The sequence below is a fragment of the Polypterus senegalus genome, chromosome 17, assembly GCF_016835505.1.
Source record: "Polypterus senegalus isolate Bchr_013 chromosome 17, ASM1683550v1, whole genome shotgun sequence".
In the NCBI taxonomy this organism is placed as follows: Eukaryota; Metazoa; Chordata; class Cladistia; order Polypteriformes; family Polypteridae; genus Polypterus; species Polypterus senegalus.
The window spans coordinates 91919632-91940706 of record NC_053170.1 but is presented as its reverse complement, the minus strand read 5'-3'; the positions used below and the strand labels follow the sequence as shown (position 1 = coordinate 91940706).

General features: G+C 42.5%; 1 protein-coding gene across 1 annotated transcript in view; it reads left to right on the top strand.

Annotated features, from left to right (window-relative positions):
- uts2r2 (urotensin-2 receptor 2) overlaps positions 1–21075 on the top strand; it is a 99232-nt gene that overhangs the window by 57143 nt on the left and 21014 nt on the right. The window contains exon 8 of the mRNA XM_039740746.1: positions 878–1001. Coding sequence (XP_039596680.1) covers positions 878–1001 — 124 coding nt within the window. The remainder of the gene's footprint in view (positions 1–877; positions 1002–21075) is intronic.

Below are 21075 nucleotides of genomic sequence, written 5' to 3'. Positions count from 1 at the left end.
AAAGTATTTGCATGTTCATTTTAAAGCCAAACAGGACAAAAACGTATAATGTAACAAATACCTGTAAAGCAACATGAAACATAATTTTCTTTCAATTTATTAGGTTTTACTATTTTTTTTTTCCCTATGGTTAATTACTCGCTGTAATGTGAAATAGTTAGGTCTATTACGCATATGTAACAATTCCCATGAAAATAACAATCTGTTTAAATTGTACATCCGCTTCCCCATACGTGAGCGGCAGAGTTGTGAAGTGGCAAGCGCATAGCGTCAGCCCAGGGGTTGGCGAGCGAAGTGAGCAGGGGGCAGAGCCCCCTAGTTTTTAAACAGTGAATCACATACTCGAGGGCATCAGTGGAAGTAAAGGGGATTGTGGAACAAACGTACCAAGAGGTGGAGTTGAAGGAGAAGCCTCGACAATCTAGTCTCTGGATGAGCTAGTGGGACGACTCAGCTAAACAAATGAGCTGAAGGTCTCCTCTTGTCTGTCAAATTTCTTATGTTCTTATTTTCTGTATATTTTAAGCAAGAAAGAGTATTGGAATAGCACCGAATGAGATGTCACTAAAGGCCTCGCCAATAACTGTAGATAAAAAATCAGACAGAAATGTCAAAGAATGAGGAGTCCGTGTAACATGGCTGCCATTTGGACCCTTCACCAAAACGCTGAGTGCTACTAAAAATGTGCGGATTTTCAAGTTTATTTTCTAACCTTGTGAAGAATAAAAATCAAAGGGAGGCCCTCGTGTTTTCCCAATTTGACAAGACTTGTCTTTAGAGCTGTGCCACATTGGCTTAGCAAAACTGATGCAGCCTGGGCTCTGCCAAAGGTTCTTGTCGCGTCACTAACAGCAGTCTTCATCATTTTTCTTTACAGGTGACCTATGGCTCTTTTGATTACACTTCCCTGCTCTACCTGTCGGACTACGGAGTCGATTTTGGAGGGGGGCGATTTGTGTTCATGGATGGATCGCACAACAGAACCGTGGAACCCAGAGCAGGTTTGAGAATTTCTATTCAAGAAAGCTGGCAGTAGCCGTTCACAGTGACTGCTCTCTACCAAGTCTGGAGGAAATGCTGCATAAGTCGGTGTGCTTGTGAGTGTAAGTGAAAAGCTCAGGCCACCTCCTGCGACAAAGTGAGGGGTTGTTTTATATTGTGTTTTAGCCGACTTCCATTCAGTGTCATGACTGTCTCGATTCTGCTTGTGATGCTCCACAAAACCTTTGACTCCTGTGGAATGTCAACCAGCACCACACATGCATCTGATGTGCGTTTTCATTGCTACAGTAGAATCCGGACTTTATAAGGCTGTTTCTTTATGTATCAAATATAAAAAACTATTCTGTACAAAAACAATGAAAGTTATTTTAAGGAAACAGTACTTAAAGTAGTGTGTAACAGTTACAAAATGCATAATAAATTAACTTGTAGACACACACACGCAAAATAATTACTGCCTGTCATGTAAAAAAATGGGGGAATAAACTTGACACAGGCGAGTGCAGATAAACTGCTACTTCACAAAGTGTGTGTGTACTGTAAGTAGCGGGCTGTTCTTACCCAGCTTGGCCCAGAAAATTGATCAAGTGTGCGTAAAATAAATACAAGCAGATCGGACATTTGTGACCTCCTCATCACACCAGAAGGACCTCTGCTTATTTATTTATTATTATTTACCATCTACTGCTTTTGAGCCTATGAAGTCCTTGTGAAATTGGGTGTAAGGTTTAGAGAAGCAGACGTCATTTTGCAGCAAACAGTAACAATCATCTTAATAGTCGAGTAGTAGTACTGGAATGTTCTAGAATGTGTAAAATGCACCGCAGTCTTCAGGTACACCTTGATTTCTGAGAGACAAATGAGGGTCGAGCAGCACACACATACACCCTGAGCGTTTGATACTCCCGCTCAATCACCGATGTGTCATTTGCTCACTTTTTATTTCACTGAGACAACTAAATACGTCATTTTAGTCTGACATGAGATGAGCATTGAAATAACAGGGAAAGGATTATTGATATGATCAACCGTGGGAGAGTTATTGAGCAGCAAACACAAAAACTATTTCTTTTTAAACACACTTAAAACTATTTAAAAATTCTCAGTAATTATTGTGGACAACATAAACACCTTAATTTGGCATTTTTTTGTGTAACACAATCATTTCAAAGTCCTTTTGGAGTAAAAATCTGTCTGATTTCTTGTTGTGTTGTACAGATAGATACTGAGGTCCAGCGAAAATGTCAGCTTGTAGTAATCTTGTCTCAGCTGTTTTTTCTTTTTGATATTTTTACATAGAAAAACCCCAAATTTGATTTGCCAGTATTCGGCTTTAAACTATAGTGGACATAATTTGCAACTTTAGTAGAAATAGGGGCGGTAGATTTGGTGGGAGGCTGTAACAGACGGACAGAATTTCTTTTTTTTTGTAATTTTTTTTTTATTATATTTAGAGCTAAAACATTGCATACAGTCAAGTTGAACTTGTACAAGAAATGACTTCAAGGTCAAATTAGAAAAAAGAAGTAAAGGGGGAAAAAAATCAGAAAGTTAAAAGAAAGCAAGAGCAAAAACAGAGGAAACCGACCAAAAAATAGAATTCAACCCCCACCGAGACGAAGAGACATTCAATTTTAAATATATAGACATTCCATTTTTTCAATTTTGAATGTATTAAAGTTATTTTAAATTTATTTTTCAATCTCTCTCTCTCTCTCTCTCTCTATATATATATATATATAAAATCCAACATCTGTCTGACTGCTCATCACAAGAGAACTATTTCACGGATGTAGATCGGAGTTTTTCTATAATTTGCTTGAACATTCTGGTTGATTTTGCGACTCCTCTCATCACACTAAGTATCAGAGTTCAGTTGTGGCACCGATTTATTTGCACAAATCCGAGAGAGAGGCTGTGGGCCAACAGCGGGGGGGCGAGACCCTCCTCATTCACACGCCAGCCTCCATTCGAGCCGCTCTACCTCTCGCCATGTGTTGGAGCGCACCTCGCCTCTGTTCAGCTAGCGATGCCTGTTTATTCAGCAGATATTATCATCTACAGATTGTTAAAGAGTAACGTTTGATGTTTTTGAGAGAGAGATCAGAGCTACGTGTGTTTTAGGGGGTAGCTGCTGATTGGCAGAGATATCACGGCCATGTGCTCTTCTTGCCACCCGGGGGCCGCTCTCCCGTCAGAGCTGAACATGATCAGATACGGTGGCAGTGTTTGACATTGGAGCCTACCCACCTTTCGCTTGGCCAAAATTTATTTTTTAAAAATGTTGTTTTATTGATTTTTAAAGTTTGTCCTGTTTCACTACTACATGCGTGGAGCAGCGGGGGACAGCTAGTTTTAAATGTATAGACATTCCAATTTTTCAATTTTAAGTGTGTAGACATTTATCTCGTAATGAAATGCCTGGCTGACCTGTGTGGCAGCTCGGAGCCTTTGCTGCGATGTTCAATATGCCTGTTGCAGGGTGTCTGTTGTATGTTCTCTGATCAGAATGTGCCCCGCTCTGCACTTTTAAAATGCCGTGTTTAGCATTGTCCAGCATACTGTCCACATCCACATCAATGCCAAAACATTTCCCTAAAAATTACAAAGCATTCTGAGAGCACTGGCACTCCTTAACAGATAGAATATGGAGGATGGCCACGTGTGCCCCACTTTGTGTACCAAAAGCACACACAGCCTCCTCTTCCTTCACACGGGAGGTCAGAACAAGGCCCACTTACGGTGTCTGCTGTCTCCGTGGTGTCGGTCGTGTTTCAGATTTCTCTTGAATGTTGGGTGAGTTTGTTGTCCAGTAAGCTGCCTTGCAGAGATGGTGGTTTGCCGCGGTGTTTGGCTCTGGCCCGGATGCCACCTCTTGTCCTTCTGTCTTGGCTCTCTTTTAATTTTTTAGATGTGTTGGTAGCAACTCAGTGTTTAGATGGATAAAAAAGTTGAATTCTGAATACTCGCTCGGATGTTTGTTTAACACAATAATCTTGATAACTGAAAATAATATTCTATGAAACAGAAACGCACAGAAGTTTGTGAAGAGAAAGCTGCAACATGCTGACACCCTCCAGTGCCATGAGACAGAGATGATGGTGCTCCTTCTTCCGCTTCTTCCTCCCCTGCACTGCCCTCTTTGATTTGGGTCACCTGCCTCGATGAGTCCCCTCCATCTTTGCGTTTTCCTCTCTACGTCCTTCTCCCCTTCCTAGTTCTCCGACCCGGGCCTCTTCTCCATACCCTCTCTCAGTCATCTTGCCCTCCTGTCGTCTTCACACATATGCTTGCGTTGTCGGCGTACTCATTCCAGCTGATCTGTACCTTCCGGGCCCCTCCCTTCTCCCAACTTCCTCAGCAAGAAACCCCCAAGTCCACCTGCGCCATTCTCCTCTGAGTTCTTTCCAGCTTCTTTTGTCTCTGCACTGCACATCTGCGCTTTACGGACTCTTTATGGCGATGTGGATAGTTGTGGCAGATTTTTGGAGGTGCATTAACATGTGCAGGGTAGTCAGCTATCATTTTGAAGAAACCCTTTTGACAGCAGTCAACCTATAAGAAACCAAACTTAGAAAATGAATTAATAGGATATGCCACGTCCTCCCCAGTGCCAGTTCTATAATTCATAATAACATACACGATTGGTTTTGACAAGAACGGGCCATTTATCCCAGCCATCTATCCATTATCCAACCCACTGTATCCTAACTATAGGGTCATGGGGGTATGCTGGAGCCAATCCCGGCCAACACAGGGCACAAGGCAGGAAACAAACCCCAGGCAGGGAGCCAGCCCACTGCAGGGCGCACACACACCCACACCAAGCACACATTAGGGATAATTTCGGATCGCCAATGCACCTAACCTGCATGTCTTTGGATTGTGGGAGGAAACCCACGCAGACACGGGGAGAACATGCAAACTCCACACAGGGAGGACCCGGGAAGCGAACCTGGGTCTCCTTACTGTGAGGCAACAGCGCTACCACTGCGCCACCGTGCCGCCACCATTTATCCTAGCATATTTTATTAATCGCCTAATTTCTAACAGAATATCGCTACATACAACACTACTTGGTAAATTATTTTATGTAGATTTGGTTTTGAGGAAAAGCTTTCTTACATTTGTACAAGATGGTGCCTAGGTGATTAGTAAAATAAACTTTATTCTGTAATTTTCTCAGCTATTTCCACTTCACATCTCCGCTCTTGCGAGCATTGGATGTTTAATCCCTGACGTATACCCGATCCTCTAAGTTTGCAGATATTCAGTTTCCTGTAAATCAAATCCCGCGGCCCCACCAGTCTTCTGCACTGATCATCTTCATCTCACACAATGAGCCCAACGTACTGTGGAGTCGCAGGGTTTCTGAAGGGGTTCAGATGAGCTGTAATTGAAATCATCGGTTTAGAAGGTGAAGGAAGCGGGGCGAGGGGGCTGTACTGATGTGCTGCTTCTACTGCACATTTGAAACCGAGTCCAGGAGACTAATTGTGGGCTTTTCTAGGAATAATTAAGGATTCTGCTGATTGGTGGATTCTGCAGGGTGAAGCTGCGGCTCATTGAGTAGTTAACGCTTAATGATGGCTCAAGTGGCCCGGGAGGTCACACACGCGTGGAGCTCTTGGACCTTTCGCTGCACGTGGCATAAAGAGGACTGCGGCTGATGTGCTGCCTGTGGGAGATTTCAGTGCTGACTTGTATACGATGATATGTTTTTTTAATTGTGTTGGCGTCATCTGTTGGAGTGTTTTCAAGATGTGAGGGCAGCTGTTGTGAATTTATTAAAAAATCTTTTAGACTGGCATAGTGCCAGAGGCTTTTCAGTGCGTGGTGACTGTAAATTATTAATACAAAAAGTGCACTGATTTACGCAAGTTCTCAGCACCCTGGAACGAGTGGCTTTAGGCCCGTCCACTTTATTACAATTTGTCTCTATCTGTACACATTCAGTTGTTACAATAAAAGCAGGCTGGCACTGCGTCCTTATCAACAGCTCAGATGGTGGATAGTGGTGTTAAAATCGATAGCACCCTCAGAGTCAAATCCATTGGAAAAAGTGTTTTCTTCATTCTTTTGCCTCCTGCTTACATGCTGAATACTAGCGATCAGCAAACTCTGACGGCCAACTTTAATACTTTTGCTCCTCATTTTATTCTTAAGCCACTCCATTATAGTTTTACCTGTCTTGGTTTCACAGGATTTGTGCCTTTAAATGGTTTTCAGCCTCTGCCCTTTTCTGATTAGTGCGTGTTTTTTCTTCTTATTTTTAGTTAAGAACAGCACATTGTTCTCGTGGTTATAGCAACACCAGCTCAGCAACGTGTGCAGCTTATAATGCTGTGAGTTCAGCTACTCTGTTAGTGTCGCCTTTCTGATCGCCCACAATCGTACCCCAACTCGCAAGCAGCGTTGCAGCCTTTTACACAAGCAGAGCAGGCCTGAGTATAAATCAGTTAGTCAGTGTTTACTTTATATGTGTATATACACAGGGTGAGTCAAAATTATGTTAACATTTCAATTGCGGAAACAATTTACTCACAAAACGTACTTCATATGTGCAAAATGATTTACAGGAATGTCTCAACCTTCAGTATTCACCATCATGTTCAGCAGACATACCATATGTAGCACATAAATTGTCCACAAAAATTGTATATAAATATATACATAGCAACCCCATTAGTGTTTACATAATTTTAACTTGCCCTGTATGTAATATATAGTGACAGATTAGGGCTTTATCGTCCCCTTGAACCCTCAGACACCAGATAAAATCCAAATAGTTGATTTATTATAATAATAATGTGCACAAAGCACCCTCCACTCCCAAATACTCAATAAATAATCCAATAAACAATCCATCAGTCTCCCAGACGCTTAGCCACCCTGCCTCCCAACTCAGCTCGTCCGTCTAGGATCTCCCACAGTCCTTTATAGTCCTCAGCCCTCAGTCCATGTGATTATCCAGCACTTCCGGGTTGGGTAAAACTTCTTTTTTTCTTCAGCCCAGAAGTATATCATTTCTTCCGTTCCGTGACTTGGAAATACTTCAGGGCTATACGGAAATATAAATCCCTGGGCCTCCCTGCAGCGACTCCTGGCGGCCCCCTTGGTATCCAGCAGGGCTGTACATTATAATTCCATTGTTCATAATTCCCTGCTGGCATTCGGGGCACCTCTATGCTGCAAGGAGGGCGCCATCTGGCGGCCTGAGGGTATTGGCCGGGATGAACGGCTCACAATATATCTCACTATATATATATATATATATATATATATATATATATATATATATATATATATATATATATAAAAGCCAAGTATCACTGACTCACCCATCACAAAATCTCCCGAACCATGAGGACTTGGGACTTTAAATTTGGACAGTAGGTTACCCTTGGCCCATAGGTGCCCGCTAAGAAACGGTTTTAAAAATTTTGTGGCCCAAACACGTTTTGTCTGTATATCTGTCCACTTTTCACGTGAGAATTACTTAACGGATTTAAATCGGGTTGTTTTCTATAATTTCCAGTTGATTTTGCGACCTCTGTCATCACGTGAAGTACCAGAGTTCGATGTATGTATGCACATCCAAGAGAGTGTGTGTGGGCCGAGAGGAGGGGGGCAGGGGGCCTTCCTCATTCATTCGGCAGCCTCTGTTCGAGTCAGTCTATGTCTCACCACGTGTTGGAGCGCACCTCGCCTCCGCTTAGCTAGCGATACGTGTTTGTTCAACAGGCATTAGCATCTACAAATTGTAATGTTTGACGTTTTTCAGAGAGAGATCAGAGCTACGTGTGTTTTAGAGGGTAGTTGCTGATTGCCAGAGAAATCACGGCCATGTGCTTTTCTCCCCACGCGGGAAACGCTTTACCGTCAGAGCTGAACACGATCAGATATAGCCTATTGGTTTTTAAAGTTTGTCCTGTTTCACGAGTCACATCGCTGGTATTCCCTGCCTTGAGTTTACATGGTTTCCTTCCATAGATGTGAAGATTTGGTGACACTAAAATGACGCTAGTGTATGTGTGTGCTTGTGTTCACCTTGCGATGAGCTGATGCCCGTCCAGGGATTGTTTCTGCCTCATGTCCAATGGTAGCTGGAATGGACACATCCCTGGATTGATGAATTTAACCATTAAACATCCTTTTCAGAGATATTGCGGTGAGGTGTCATTGGAATTTAATGGGTGTTCCAGGTAATTCACAACACAGCGAAGCCGAACCTGTTCTCACGTGATGATATCTCGCACTGCCACCTGGTGGAATCTTCCAGATTGCAGTACAATGCTTGCGTAGCAGTAGCGTCCACTGGAGCTCATGTCGCATGAAGTATAAACCTGGCCTAATAGAGCACACTGTACACGTTTTTGAAATCCCAAAGTCTCCCATTATAAAGCATTGACAAGCATGGATTGCATTCACTACACTTTTGGCACGCAGACTTATTTTGCTAAACTGGAAGAATCCTAACTCTCCTCTTTTAAGTCAGTGGGAAACTGAAAATGTTTTATACTATCTGAAATTGGAAAAAATCAATTACTCAGAGGATCTGTACAGATTTTTTTCAGAACATGGCAGGATCTAATCAATAATATTTTAGCATAAGCTCTTAAAGCACCGAGGAAGCAGTTATTTCTGTATTTCTTTTTCTTCTCCATTCATCTCTATTGGCTTATCAAACTTATCAGTGTGGTATGTTTACAAGCCTTAAGTTTTACTCCGTAGGTCGATTTGCTCTCAATCCTACTTTTTGTAAAAATTGATTGATTTGTATGGAGTGATTGCAATAAAATGAATACAATTTCAAAAATAAAATAAAAAAAAATAAAGCATTGACAAATTTGCAAACTTGTCTGTCTGAAAACAGAGAAACCTCCCGTGTGACTCCGGTTCTGGACGGGCCTTGCTGTGTCACATTTACCTTGAGAAGAGCGCAGATCAACTTGTATGTTTTGTGTATTTTCCTCTCTTACTCTTTTGACAGCCACTCCCGGCAGTAAAACCCGACCTCAATACAAGTTAGTTGAAGGCAGGGAGAGGAACGCGTGCAAGCCGCCTGTACACGGGCTGTCTGTCTCACACACACACACACACACACACACGGCTGCGCTGTCTGCACATTATAATCATCAAGTATTTCTCCAACACTGTCATTTATCAGCAAAGCTCCAGGCCTGCTCTCCATCATGGTCTGAACTAGCCCACGATTTAATCTTGAGACTTCGAGATTTTATCTCTTCATCGGGTGCATCTTGCAAAAATGTAATTCTTAATAAAATAAATCACAGAACCTCCACAACTATAAATATCTGGGAGTGCAGCTGGATGATAAATTGGACTGGAGTGCCAATACTGATGCTCTGTGTAAGAAAGGTCAGAGCCGACTATACTTTCTTAGAAGGCTGGCATCCTTCAACATCTGCAATAAGATGCTGCAGATGTTCTACCAGACGGCTGTGGTGAGTGCCCTCTTCTACGCGGTGGTGTGCTGGGGAGGCAGCATAAAGAAGAGGGACGTCTTACGCCTGGACAAACTTGTTAAGAAGGCAGGCTGTATTGTAGGAATAAAGTTGGACAGTTTAACATCTGTAGCAGAGCAACGGGCGCTGAGCAGACTCCTGTCAATCATGGAGAATCCACTGCATCTACTGAACAGGATCATCTCCAGACAGAGGAGCAGCTTCAGTGACAGACTTTTGTCACCGTCCTGCTCCATTGACAGACTGAGAAGATCGTTCTTCCCCCACACTATGCGACTCTTCAATTCCCCCCGTGGAGTAAACGCTAACATTATTCAAAGTTATTGTCTGCTTTTACATGTATTTTTATTACTATTTAATTTAATATTGTTTCTTTGTATCAGTATACTGCTGCTGGATTATGTGAATTTCCCCTTGGGATTAATAAAGTATCTATCTATCTATCTATCTATCTATCTATCTATCTATCTATCTATCTATCTATCTATCTATCTATCTATCTATCTATCCATCCATCTTCGCCACCGGCCATCATTTTCTTAAAAATAACTTGAATTGGAACCTCCTGTCTTTGAAAGCCGTTGAGCCACCCCAACTATGTGACCATGTCATGTTAAAAGCATGTATTTAATATGTTATGTACAGTAATTGCATGCTGTCATCTCTGTTGGTTTTGTGTAGGACTCGTTTGTACAAAAATACATAATAAATAAAAATGTGATGACTGAAACCCTTCAAAATGCTCCAACTTCGTTAACACAGCCTGCGTGTTACCCCTGCGGCACACTGCGTTCTTCTTCTCTCTTGTTTGATCTTTTTTTGTGCCTTCCTTCCTTCCTTCTTTCCTTTCTCCCTCGTGTTGTTCTGCTCTAACATTGAGCCTCAATTTAAAAAGAAGGCATTTTAAGAAAGAACGAGGCATCATTTCCACTCGTATGGTGCATGCTGGCCATGGCAGGTTTTATTAAGATAACGGGAGTTGGCTTTGTTTTCAAAGGTCTTTAATCTGTTGAGTGTTTAGTTCTATTTTATTATTCTACCACACTTAATATTCAGTGCTTTTTGGAACATTAGTATTCCTGTCAGCAACTCCCAAACACCATAACTCATTTTTGCAGTTAGTGACAATCTGCGTCTTTTATTCTTGTTGTTTGCCGAGTTACGTGTTTTAACTTCCTGTGTTTTTGGTTTCCTTGGAGCTTCAAGCCAACACCACAGAAGAGATCAGTTTGTTACCGGATAAAAAAAGGGAGATCATCAAAGGTGTTCTTCTGTCTGCTTGTCGTTGTCCATCATCCAGTTGCATATCCTCCTCCTCACATATGGAGTGTACTAAAACAAATCTGTTAGCTACGGTAATAGTGCTGGTGCAGAAATGCCATCACATCTATTACTGAGGGTCTTTTCATTTGTATTTGACTGTTAGGCTCAGAAGAAGAGAGTGGGGGGACTCTGCTTGAATTTGCCATAAGATGCACTGGTGTCCTGCCTCGGGCTGATTCCCAAACCCACCCCCCCACTGCTCTTAATGCTACCAGAACAGACATTGGCTCTCCATGGCCCTCGAGTGGATAAGCTGGTTAAACAAATTCAGAGGTGAGCGTCAATCGGTTTTGTGCCCTCTGAACCAAGTCACCCGAACTCTTCTCTAACATTTCAGTAATATTTTACCACTCTGATGCTGATCTTTCCGATCATAAAATCGGTCATTACGATAGCAGTTGACGAGAAGAATTCGTCATTAATTGCAGAAGTACGGAATTTCAGGGTTCCTGTAGAGCGCCTCTTGGCTCAAAACCTAATCAGCACATCGTCATCTCATAGCAGGCTTCGGTTTTGAGTTTGGCATTTTCTCCGTCCAGCCGTTTTAGCTCTAGACCCTCCTCGAGAAACTGTGACACACAGACAGACACACACCCCATCGTTGAGATATCGATGTTTTCAGTATTGGGGACCCTAAAACGTTGAAAACCGGAGATGGAAATTTTTGTCTCTCCTCCCCCATAGACAATAGGTTATGGTGGGGGGGGGCACAAGGCAAAAATGAGGAAATTGTTCTTTCTGTTTTGTGTTTTTGGGCGGTCTGAGGAATAAATAAGCCGTCTATGTGTCCAAAGTGGCGCTTTAGATTGTTGTTTTGTGGCATGGGCTCTGATACTGCTAGCTTTTGTGTGGTGCGACCTGATCTTGAGCTGGCCTTGAGCACAATTAATGCTTTGGGGGTCAATGGGCAGTGAATAAAATAAAATAAAAATATATATTATAGCAAAACAGTAGAGGATGCAGGAGACAGAAATGTAGAAAACGTAACAAATGTACACCCACTGTGGACATTCCTATCCAGGGCTTGGTGTCTGCTGGCTCACTTATGTACAGTGTGGCAGACAACCAGGCACTTTGCCCCACGGAGACACCTTGAGAAGGGAAGGACCAGGAGAGGGGCCATATCTCCCCTGGTACACAATAGGGCAGCACCCCTGGATTGCATCCGGATACAGAGCTGGATTTGACCCTGTGGGGGTCCGTGGCCACTGCCAGGGCGTGCCTGGATGGTTCCCAAGCCATGGGCTGCAGCACATCCACCGGAAGATCATCAGGGAGCACCTGGAGCACATCTGAGTGTGCCATAAAAGGGGCCGCCGCACTCCATTCAGGGAGCCGGATGTCGAGTGGTAGTGGACAGAGCTTGCGAGAGGGGAGTGGAGGCGGCAGAAGGAAAGAGTCAAAAAAAGGACTGAGTTATTGTAAGTCTTTGAGCCGTGTGAGTTATTGTGGCTGTGCTGTGCAGAACTAAAATAAAAGCGTGACTTCTGGACATCTGGCTGTCTCGGTGTCTGTCTGTGTCACAACAGTAAATGATGCCATCCTCCAGGTTCCCTCCTGATCACATCCTCAGCCTTCTCCTCCTTCACCTCTTTCTACTAGTCAAGCTGTTGCCAGCACTCGTCTTCCTAGCTCTAAACCCAGGGGTCCACTACTTTTTTAAAGTTTGGGCAACTAACTGCATCTTTTGAAGGCTCAGAGATCAGCTCCGAGTCCAGGAATGGCCTGTGCACGGACCCTCTCTGGAGCCGTAGATGCCTGTTTGTTCTAAGCAGGTTGACTGCCCCAGTGAAAACAGACCACTCTGTGCATGCCCACCCATGTGAACTCAGCGTTCTTGAGTTTTTGAGCAAAGCACACCGTAAAAATTGATTACCTGACGTGTAGCAGACAACTCTTTGTACGCTCTAGCAGGGCGATAAAGTCAGCTGGGTCTGACAAGGTGATCTTGCACAATTCGCAGGATCGTTTGAAGTTTGTGACGGTAATCCTTGAGTGAGATTCAGATGCTTGTGGTTCTACTTGTGTATACTATTTTTATGAAAAAATACTAATTGTGAATGTCCCCTTGGGATTAATAAAGTATCTATCTATCTATCTATCTATCTATCTATCTATCTATCTATCTATCTATCTATCTATCTATCTATCGGCTAATAAGAAAACAAATAACTAACTATAAGTGAAATATGGTGTGCTGTGATGCCGAGCTGATTTTTCATTCCCACTATCCTTTGCGGACCTCATGCTCATTTTTGGCAGTTTATGAGGTAACCCGTAAGTGGCGTCGGCCTATCGATCCCTTCTACTACAAGTTAACTCGTTTTTAGTGATCGCCAGCCCAACCCAATGTCTCCTTTCCACTAAAGGACGGCCAGTTGGCCACACTTGTGCTGATGGGCCTCCTTTCTGGCATCTAACAACTTGAGAGACTTTGATTTACTCCTCCATTGCTCCCACCATCTCCATCTAAATGTTTTGGTGGTCTTAGGTCCTTGGCAATGCCGATGCCATTCCTACATTGCATGCATCGGCTCACAGGTGCCACGGCTATGAGCAGAAAAGAAAACTGGAAGATGAACGAGGGCCGGCAATTATTTTGTTAGCTGCGTATCTTAATCCGTTAGTTCTGATTTAGTGACAGTTCTGGTTCACCACAAAACACTTTGTCAATCCTCGGTGCGGTGTTATAAGCGAGCAGCACTCCGAGTGTAATGCTAATGACTATACAACTCTTTCCAAAAAAAAATATTTTAGTAGTGGTGAGGATGCAGTCCAGCATTCGTCTTTTAACTTTTTTATTCCTTGCCTCTGCTACCGGAAACTTGTTAAGTAATCTAAATATTTTCTTCTTTTGTTCGCTTCAAGGTTTTCATTCATTTTTCGGCTAGGATGTAATTTAATGTGCTGAAAGGCTTGTCACTGCTGCATTGTGCCGTTGTGGTCTTTCATTCATTTTTTTTAATGGAATTTTGCCGCTGACTTGACTTCGGCTGACTTTGAATGAGTTGTAGAGCTCAACTGTTTTGTCCTCTTGCGTTTCGTTTTATTGTCCTTCTGGCTGTTACGCCCGATCTTTCTTTTCTTTGGCTTTTCAAAAAAGATTTCTGTTTGAATTTAGTTCATTGCTACCATACACTTGTGAAAAGTTGTTTTTTTTTTTAATTTTTTATCTAAAGTGTTGTTAACAAGGCCTTCCCACTATCCGCACCATTCAAGTAGCTTATCAGAAGTAAAGGAGCGTCAGGAGTCCCTGATAGAAAAGAAAAGAAAGCAAGCAAGCAAGCTGGCTAATTTACACTTTATCAGCTACAGGCGGCTTTGCTGCGTGATTCTGTTAGTGTTCATTTTGCATTGTGCCTTTCACAATGAGCACTCTTAGGCCAGGTTTATACTTCACACGACGTGACGCGACGCGTGCTCCAGTGGACGCTACTGCTACGCATGTGTTGTACTGTTCATACTTCTTACTTTACGTAAATCTAGAAGATTCCACCAGGTGGCAGTGCGAGATATCATCACAGTGAGAACAGGTTTGGCTTCGCTGTGTTGTGAATTGCCTGGAACACCCGTTAAATTCTGAGGACACTTTACCGCAATATCTCTGAAAAGGATGTTTAGTGATTAAATCCATCAATCCGGGGATGTGCCCATTCCAGCTAGCATTAGGCACGAGACAGAAACAAAATCCATGGACAGGGCATCAGCTCATCGAAAGGTGAACAAACATACACTGGCATCATTTTACTGGCACCAAATCTGCATATCTTTGGAAGGAAACCCAGCAAGAAAACATGAGAACTCCAGGCAGGGAACACCAGTGACGTGACTCCCTGCGAGACAGCAGCACTGCCGCACTGCCACTGTGCCACCCCTATGTGTGTAATTATTAACAGTATTCATTATTTAAACGAAATTAACAATTTATCTGTAAAATGTTACATGCATACTTTAATACATTGCATCAATAAAGTGATATCAAGTATAAATCTTAGGATTCTAAATGTGCAGTGAGTTGGAATATCATACATGTAATGTGTTCTGTGTGATGATCTGTTGCTGATTGCCTCTGCTGTCAGGTCAGGAGGAAGCCCCAGAAACATGTAGCGATTAATAACTGGGTCGGTTTTAAGATGACCTTTACGACGGTCTACTTCAGTGATAAAGTAAACTACTGAGGTTAAAGTGGACATTTCCAGATTAAAGCCAAAATGTCCACTTTAATCACAAAATAGACCTTTTCACTGTGTCCTTCATTTTATTTCCCTGTGCCTCAATTACACCGCTGTACAATCTGTTGCTGTTGTGAAGTTGGCACAGAAGATGGTATGTGAGACCTTTAAAATTTTATCGCGTCGTTACGATGGGGAATATGCGACGCTTGAATATAAAAGCACCACAATTGCATCTGTATGTCAGCATTTTGCGTCACCTCATCAAACCATTAATCAAACATTTAAGCGCACACATCGATCTCGTAGGACCTTCAAAGCGGCTTTCTGTCACATGTAGATAGTAACCAGAGACTCTGACGTCACATTACGACTTTGATAAAATATCACACTGCGCCCCCCACTTTTTGCTGGTACTGAAACTCGCGCACGTCGTGTTAATTTCAGAGGATGCGTCCAATGAATGCTGGGAACGTGTGGCCACCATGATGCATGCGCATACGTGTTCTGAAAGAGGTTAAAAATCCAGCAAGATCAAAAGCCTGAGGGTCACATTTTGTTGTGTCTTAAAGAAACTGCTGTGGAGCCGAGGTTTGCAACTGTAGCGTAGTCATTAAAGTTCAACTCCGCGGAGCTCAAACAGATGAAATGAATACATTTAATGATCTCCTTTCTTTGTGTGTGTGTCTTACGAAGCCCCTCGAAAAGCAGCCCAATGGTGCAACTAGAAGGTTAAGACATTAGGTCAGAAAGTACAAGACGTCCCACTGTGGCCTGCGCTGCTCACTTAACTTGCTTGTAAAATATTTATATTTGTCTTTGGATCCATGGAAGTGTTTCAGACTTCTGCTCTACCTCTGAACTTGCACACTTTCTCTGGATCATCTTCACTAATGAAAGGCGTTCGATGAATTGGACTCTGTGTGTTTGTTTTCTGGTGTCGATTACCATGAGACAGTTTTCCACACGCTGGCTGAGATGACTCGGTGTGGTTGACCGTCTGTCAGTGTGACTTCCAGGCAGGTCGTGTGACACGAAGAGGGCAAGCAGATCCAGGGCACCTCTTGTAAGGAAATCTGGGTGGTCAGTCTGCACAAAATGTCTGAGGAAGACTGTGGCAAGTGAGAGACACTCGTACAACACTTGAAGATGTTGAGAGGCAAATGGCGACTGACGTATTCGTTTGGGCAGCTGGACTGAGCACATGGGCCCTTACAAGCGGCTCTCTGCGCCTGCTTCGGTTTAGCCGTCCAAAGCGTGCTGTTTAAGACCATCTTGTACCTCGGCTCTTTGTAATCTGATCAGGTTGCTACCATCCGCTGAAACCAATTTTAAAGGACTTCACAAGCAAATTGTTACGTTACTGCCTGTGAATTACCCTATGGTTAAAGATAATTGCACATTATCTGTCGTGCTGAATCGGAAAAGGCACATCTTGAGTCCTCCATTACTCATCTGTCCAAAAATTGAAACTGAACAGCATTTGTAAAGTGACGACATACAGAAAATGGGGTCGTAGCCTGAGGCGCCTTTTAGTACTTCGGAAACCTTCACCTTTCAGTCGGTTCCCTTGTTATTCCTTCCACAATCTCTTGCGATTCGTTAAGGTGTCATTGTTTTTGCGACAGACAGCTAGAACTTGTTTTGTCCCCCAGGGGAAATCTGACTTTTTGCAGAAGCCCTTTACAACAACAACAACAATATTCATTTTCATGCATGCGGTGTGATGAAGAAAGAAAAGTGCATACAAAATAAAAACAACATTTAGGCCATACTAAATAACAAAGAGTACAGTAAGGTCTGATGGCCGGGAGGACAGAAAAGACACACAAAAGAAACTCCAGAGGGCTGGAGAAAAAAAAAATCTGCAGGGGTTCCATAGCCTCGAGACCACCCAGTCCCACTGGGCATTCTACCTAACATAAATGATCTAAAGAAATAAATTCATAAGTAAATAAATAATACACACGCACTTCTGCCTTGGCAGTCCCAGTGAAGCACGCACTCTACAGGCGTACTGCAGTTAAAAGGAAGTATAAAGGACCCCCATCTGCATTTTTTCACGCACTTCTGTTGAGTAAATGGCTGTCTGAAAGTCCTCAGTGGTGTTGTGTCACAGAGAGTATGTGCAGTGTTGTTCATAGTGACGCTCAGTTTGGTTTTAATTCTGTATGACCACCAGCAGGTCCAGTATGTTTCCCGTAACGAAGCGTCCTGCCCTTTTAATTAGCTTGTTGATTTGGTGGGCCGCTCCTGAAGTGATGATACCAGCCCAGCACAGCACACTGGCCATCACAGAGTCCTAGAAGATGTGCCTGCACCAAATTAACATCATTTTGGACCAAAATTTTTAATTACCTTTCAGACAGCCTTGGTCTCACAATCCCTCCTAACCCATTAACAGTTGTGTTTGGGGTTCTTCCAGATGGGTTTAAAGTGGAGAAAGACAAACAAACTGTGATTGCATTCACAACACTTTTGGCACGCAGATTTATTTTGCTAACCTGGAAGAATCCTAACTCTCCTTTTTTAAGTCAGTGGGTAACCGATGTGTTATACTATTTGAAATTGGAAAAAATCAAATATTCAGTTAGAGGATCTGTACAGATTTTTTTTCAAAACATGGCAGGATCTAATCAGTAATATTTTAGAATAAGCTCTTAAAGCACCGAGGAAGAAATTATCTCCGCATTTCTTCTTCTTCTTCTCTATTCATCTCTATTGGCCTGTTAAACTCATCAGTTTAGGTATGTTTACAAGCCTTAAGTTTTACCCGTTGGCCTTGCTCTCTCTCTCAGGGATGGGGGTCGACTTGTTTTCATTCCTGTTTTTTTTTGTAAAAATGTATTTATTTGTATGGAATGATTGCAATAAAATTAATAAAAAAAAAAAAAAAAAGAGTCCTAAAAGATGTGAAGCACGTGTGACCATAAAGAAAGAGACATGGCCACCAACTATGCGTTGGCACACTTTGACATTCCAATGATAACGACCAGTGGGTAATAAGAGGCCTACTTTGTGCCAAGAATGCACTCCATTGCATTAAACACCCTGCAGCCTTTATCACTGGCATCCCCGCATTCGTGCTGTTTACGCCATGTAACCCCTGCCATCCTCATGTCACGGTAGACGCTCAGATTTGTCACATCAGATGACATTTTTTCAGCCTTCCAGTTTCCATAGTCACCACAGCCTCCTCTTCTCTGGTCCATCTGCTTCAAGCTCCAGTTCAGTGTCCATTCAGGGAAAGTTGCGCCTTTGCCCTCCTCTCATTCTTCTAATAAGACATTACAATGTTTTGAAAGAGCAGAATAGGAAAGCAATTGTGTTGATGTAAAGAAGGTAATGTGAGTGCGATCTGTTTAAGTTTAATGTAATAATAAATCACACAGCGTAAGATAATACAGTAATTGAGTCCTGCTGTTTAAAGATTAATTCAGGCATTTTTGAACTCGAGTTGTTTTTCACCATTCACTTGTCCTACTTAACAGTGGAATTCTCCCCCTTCCCTCCCACCCAAACAGCTTGCAATTATAGCCAGTGGGCACCACAAGAAATGTGAAACAAAAGCCTTTAAACGTTCAGAGCACGTCCACTTTGAAGCAAAAGAGCTCCTGGTTTTGGAAAACAGGCCTTTAACTTTTCGGGGGTACGGTATGATTATAATCGTTTAGAGATTGTCGGCTTCACGGTCTGTTCCCAGAGACTGGCGTAGGTGGGCTTTTTCAAGTAGGCAATGACTGGTAATGAGGGAGGCCGCAGAGCCAGTTGGAAATGCTGTGGGGTAGAGAAACACAAATGACTGACTCGCCTGGCAGGACATTGGCTCGAAATATAGACAGGATACCTGGAATGCAAGAATTACATTTACAAAATGAAGTGTCAGTCGTTGGCATCAACCCCCTTTCAGTCATCCCCAGAACGGTGGGCCGTGGTGCCTCAGGAGGATAATTACGCTTCTCCTAAGCCCTGCCTTTTCTTCTCTCTTTGCCTTTCTATTACTGTCTGTCCCTTTTTCTCTTTCTTTCCTCATCTTCAATCTGTTGCAGCTCATGGTTAGCGTGTACTGGGAAATATAGACAAGACTCAGCAGTGAGGATGAACATTTCAACATTTTCATATTCAGTTATAATGATGGTTAAAAAAGCAGGCTTGTTTAACTACATACTTAGAAAAAAATAATGTAGTTTCACTTCCAGAACGTAAAGCCCAAGCTTGAGAATTTCTCTACAACTGCGTCGTTTATGGAGCTCGCTGCCGGTACCTGTGCTCTTGGAAGTGGCAGGTGTTCACGTGTGGAAAGGAGGACCGAAGGGAAGAGAGAAGCCAAAAAAAATAAAGCAGTGGACTTTCACAAAGGCAGAATGTGTTATTGTGAAAACAATACGGACATGAACTCTTCTGACTTGCCCGCCATATCCAGAAGTGAATCAACCTACAGCAACATCACCCACTTTGAGTCCCCAGTTCTTCTTGTGCCCAATTGGCCATAATTGTAAAGCACTGGGGAGGGAGAGGCGTTTATATGTAAACACGGAACTTAACAGCGTGAGCTTCTGGGGGCAAACAAAGTTGTACTGTAAGGGTGGAAAATGGCTTGGGCTTCAGGAGTGCCGACCTCACCCGTTAAGACTCCAGAAAACTGGCTGGCCTCACGCATGTATTGAATTTAATTGATTAATTTATTTATTTGTCGGTCTATCTATCTATTTATGTATGTATGTACCGTATATACTCGGGTATAAGTCGAGTCTTGAAACCCGAAAAATCTATCATAAAATCAGACCCCGTCTTATACGCCCGTTGAAAAATTTTATTTACTTATTTTTTTTTTTTTTTTACATTTTATTCCTTCCTCCGATCTCACACCAGTTTCTCAGAAACATTGAATTTTGTTGCAGCAGCGCAGTTACCAATTTCTTTTGCCACTTCGACTTTTAATTTAAAACCAGCTATATATTTTCTTCTGATCGAACGCTCCATCGTAGATAAGTGATGCTCTTACGATAAAGGTTTTATGAGGGTGTGAGATACAAAAAACATAAACAGTGCAAACGTCACTTCGGAATAGTTTGAGTATCACCGTGTGGTCACGCAGGCACAATACACAGAGAAATAAAGGCAGTGTGCTCTGTGGTTACTCTTTTAGGTGGGCGTTAGCATATCGTAATCTCTTGGACCAATAGCAGGAGTTTTCTGCATTCAACTTATACGACTGACATTATAAAATAACAGAAATGATATGGCAAAATCAAGTCCTGACTTATCTGCAGGAGAACTTAAACGTGAGTGTATACAGTTTGTATATTTTGGCTGTCTCTGTGCTGAAGGTGTGTTTTCAGAGTTGCTGTTAGATTGATTTCTATAGTTGTCTGTAACATCGAAGGATGGATAGGCAGGTAGAGTGACTGTCAGTATAAGAGAGATAGAAAGTGTGTAATAGGGAGGGAGTACAGTAGGCCCTTGAAATTCGTGGGGATGAGGGCTGCAGGAGCCCCACAAATATGAAAATTTGCAATTATGTTTAACAGTGTAGGCCCCTACACACACACAGAATCAATACACGTACAGCACACAGTACTCTATTTAGATAACCGTAAAATAGAAAACTCCGGTTTGTACCGTACGTCAAGTACGCCTACTTGTACATTGAAAAAACATTCAAATCCTTCTTCCTCACCGGAGTAGCTTCTGCCGTGGCTTCACGGATTTCCTGCTCCTTGTTTTAATTTCTCGTAAGGAAAGTATTGGAATCGTCCAGAAATACGATTTCGAAATTTTGATGAATCTCAACGTTTTAGACCTCCCAGAGTCCGAAAATGCCATTTTTTTAAATTTTATGTGTGTGTGTGTGTGTAAACAAGATATCTTTAGTATGCTTTCACTTAGATCAACCAAATTTTGCATACAAATATTAGGTACAAAATGTAGATTTCTATCAACTTTTGAGCTCTTTCCGCTAACAGGAAGTGGTGCTTTACCTGAAACATTTCCCCAAAATATTAAAAGTTTGATAATTTCACATCTTATTATGGTAAAGCACCACATACTAAGCAGTTTTTTGTCTCTTTGCATTTTTTCGTAAAATG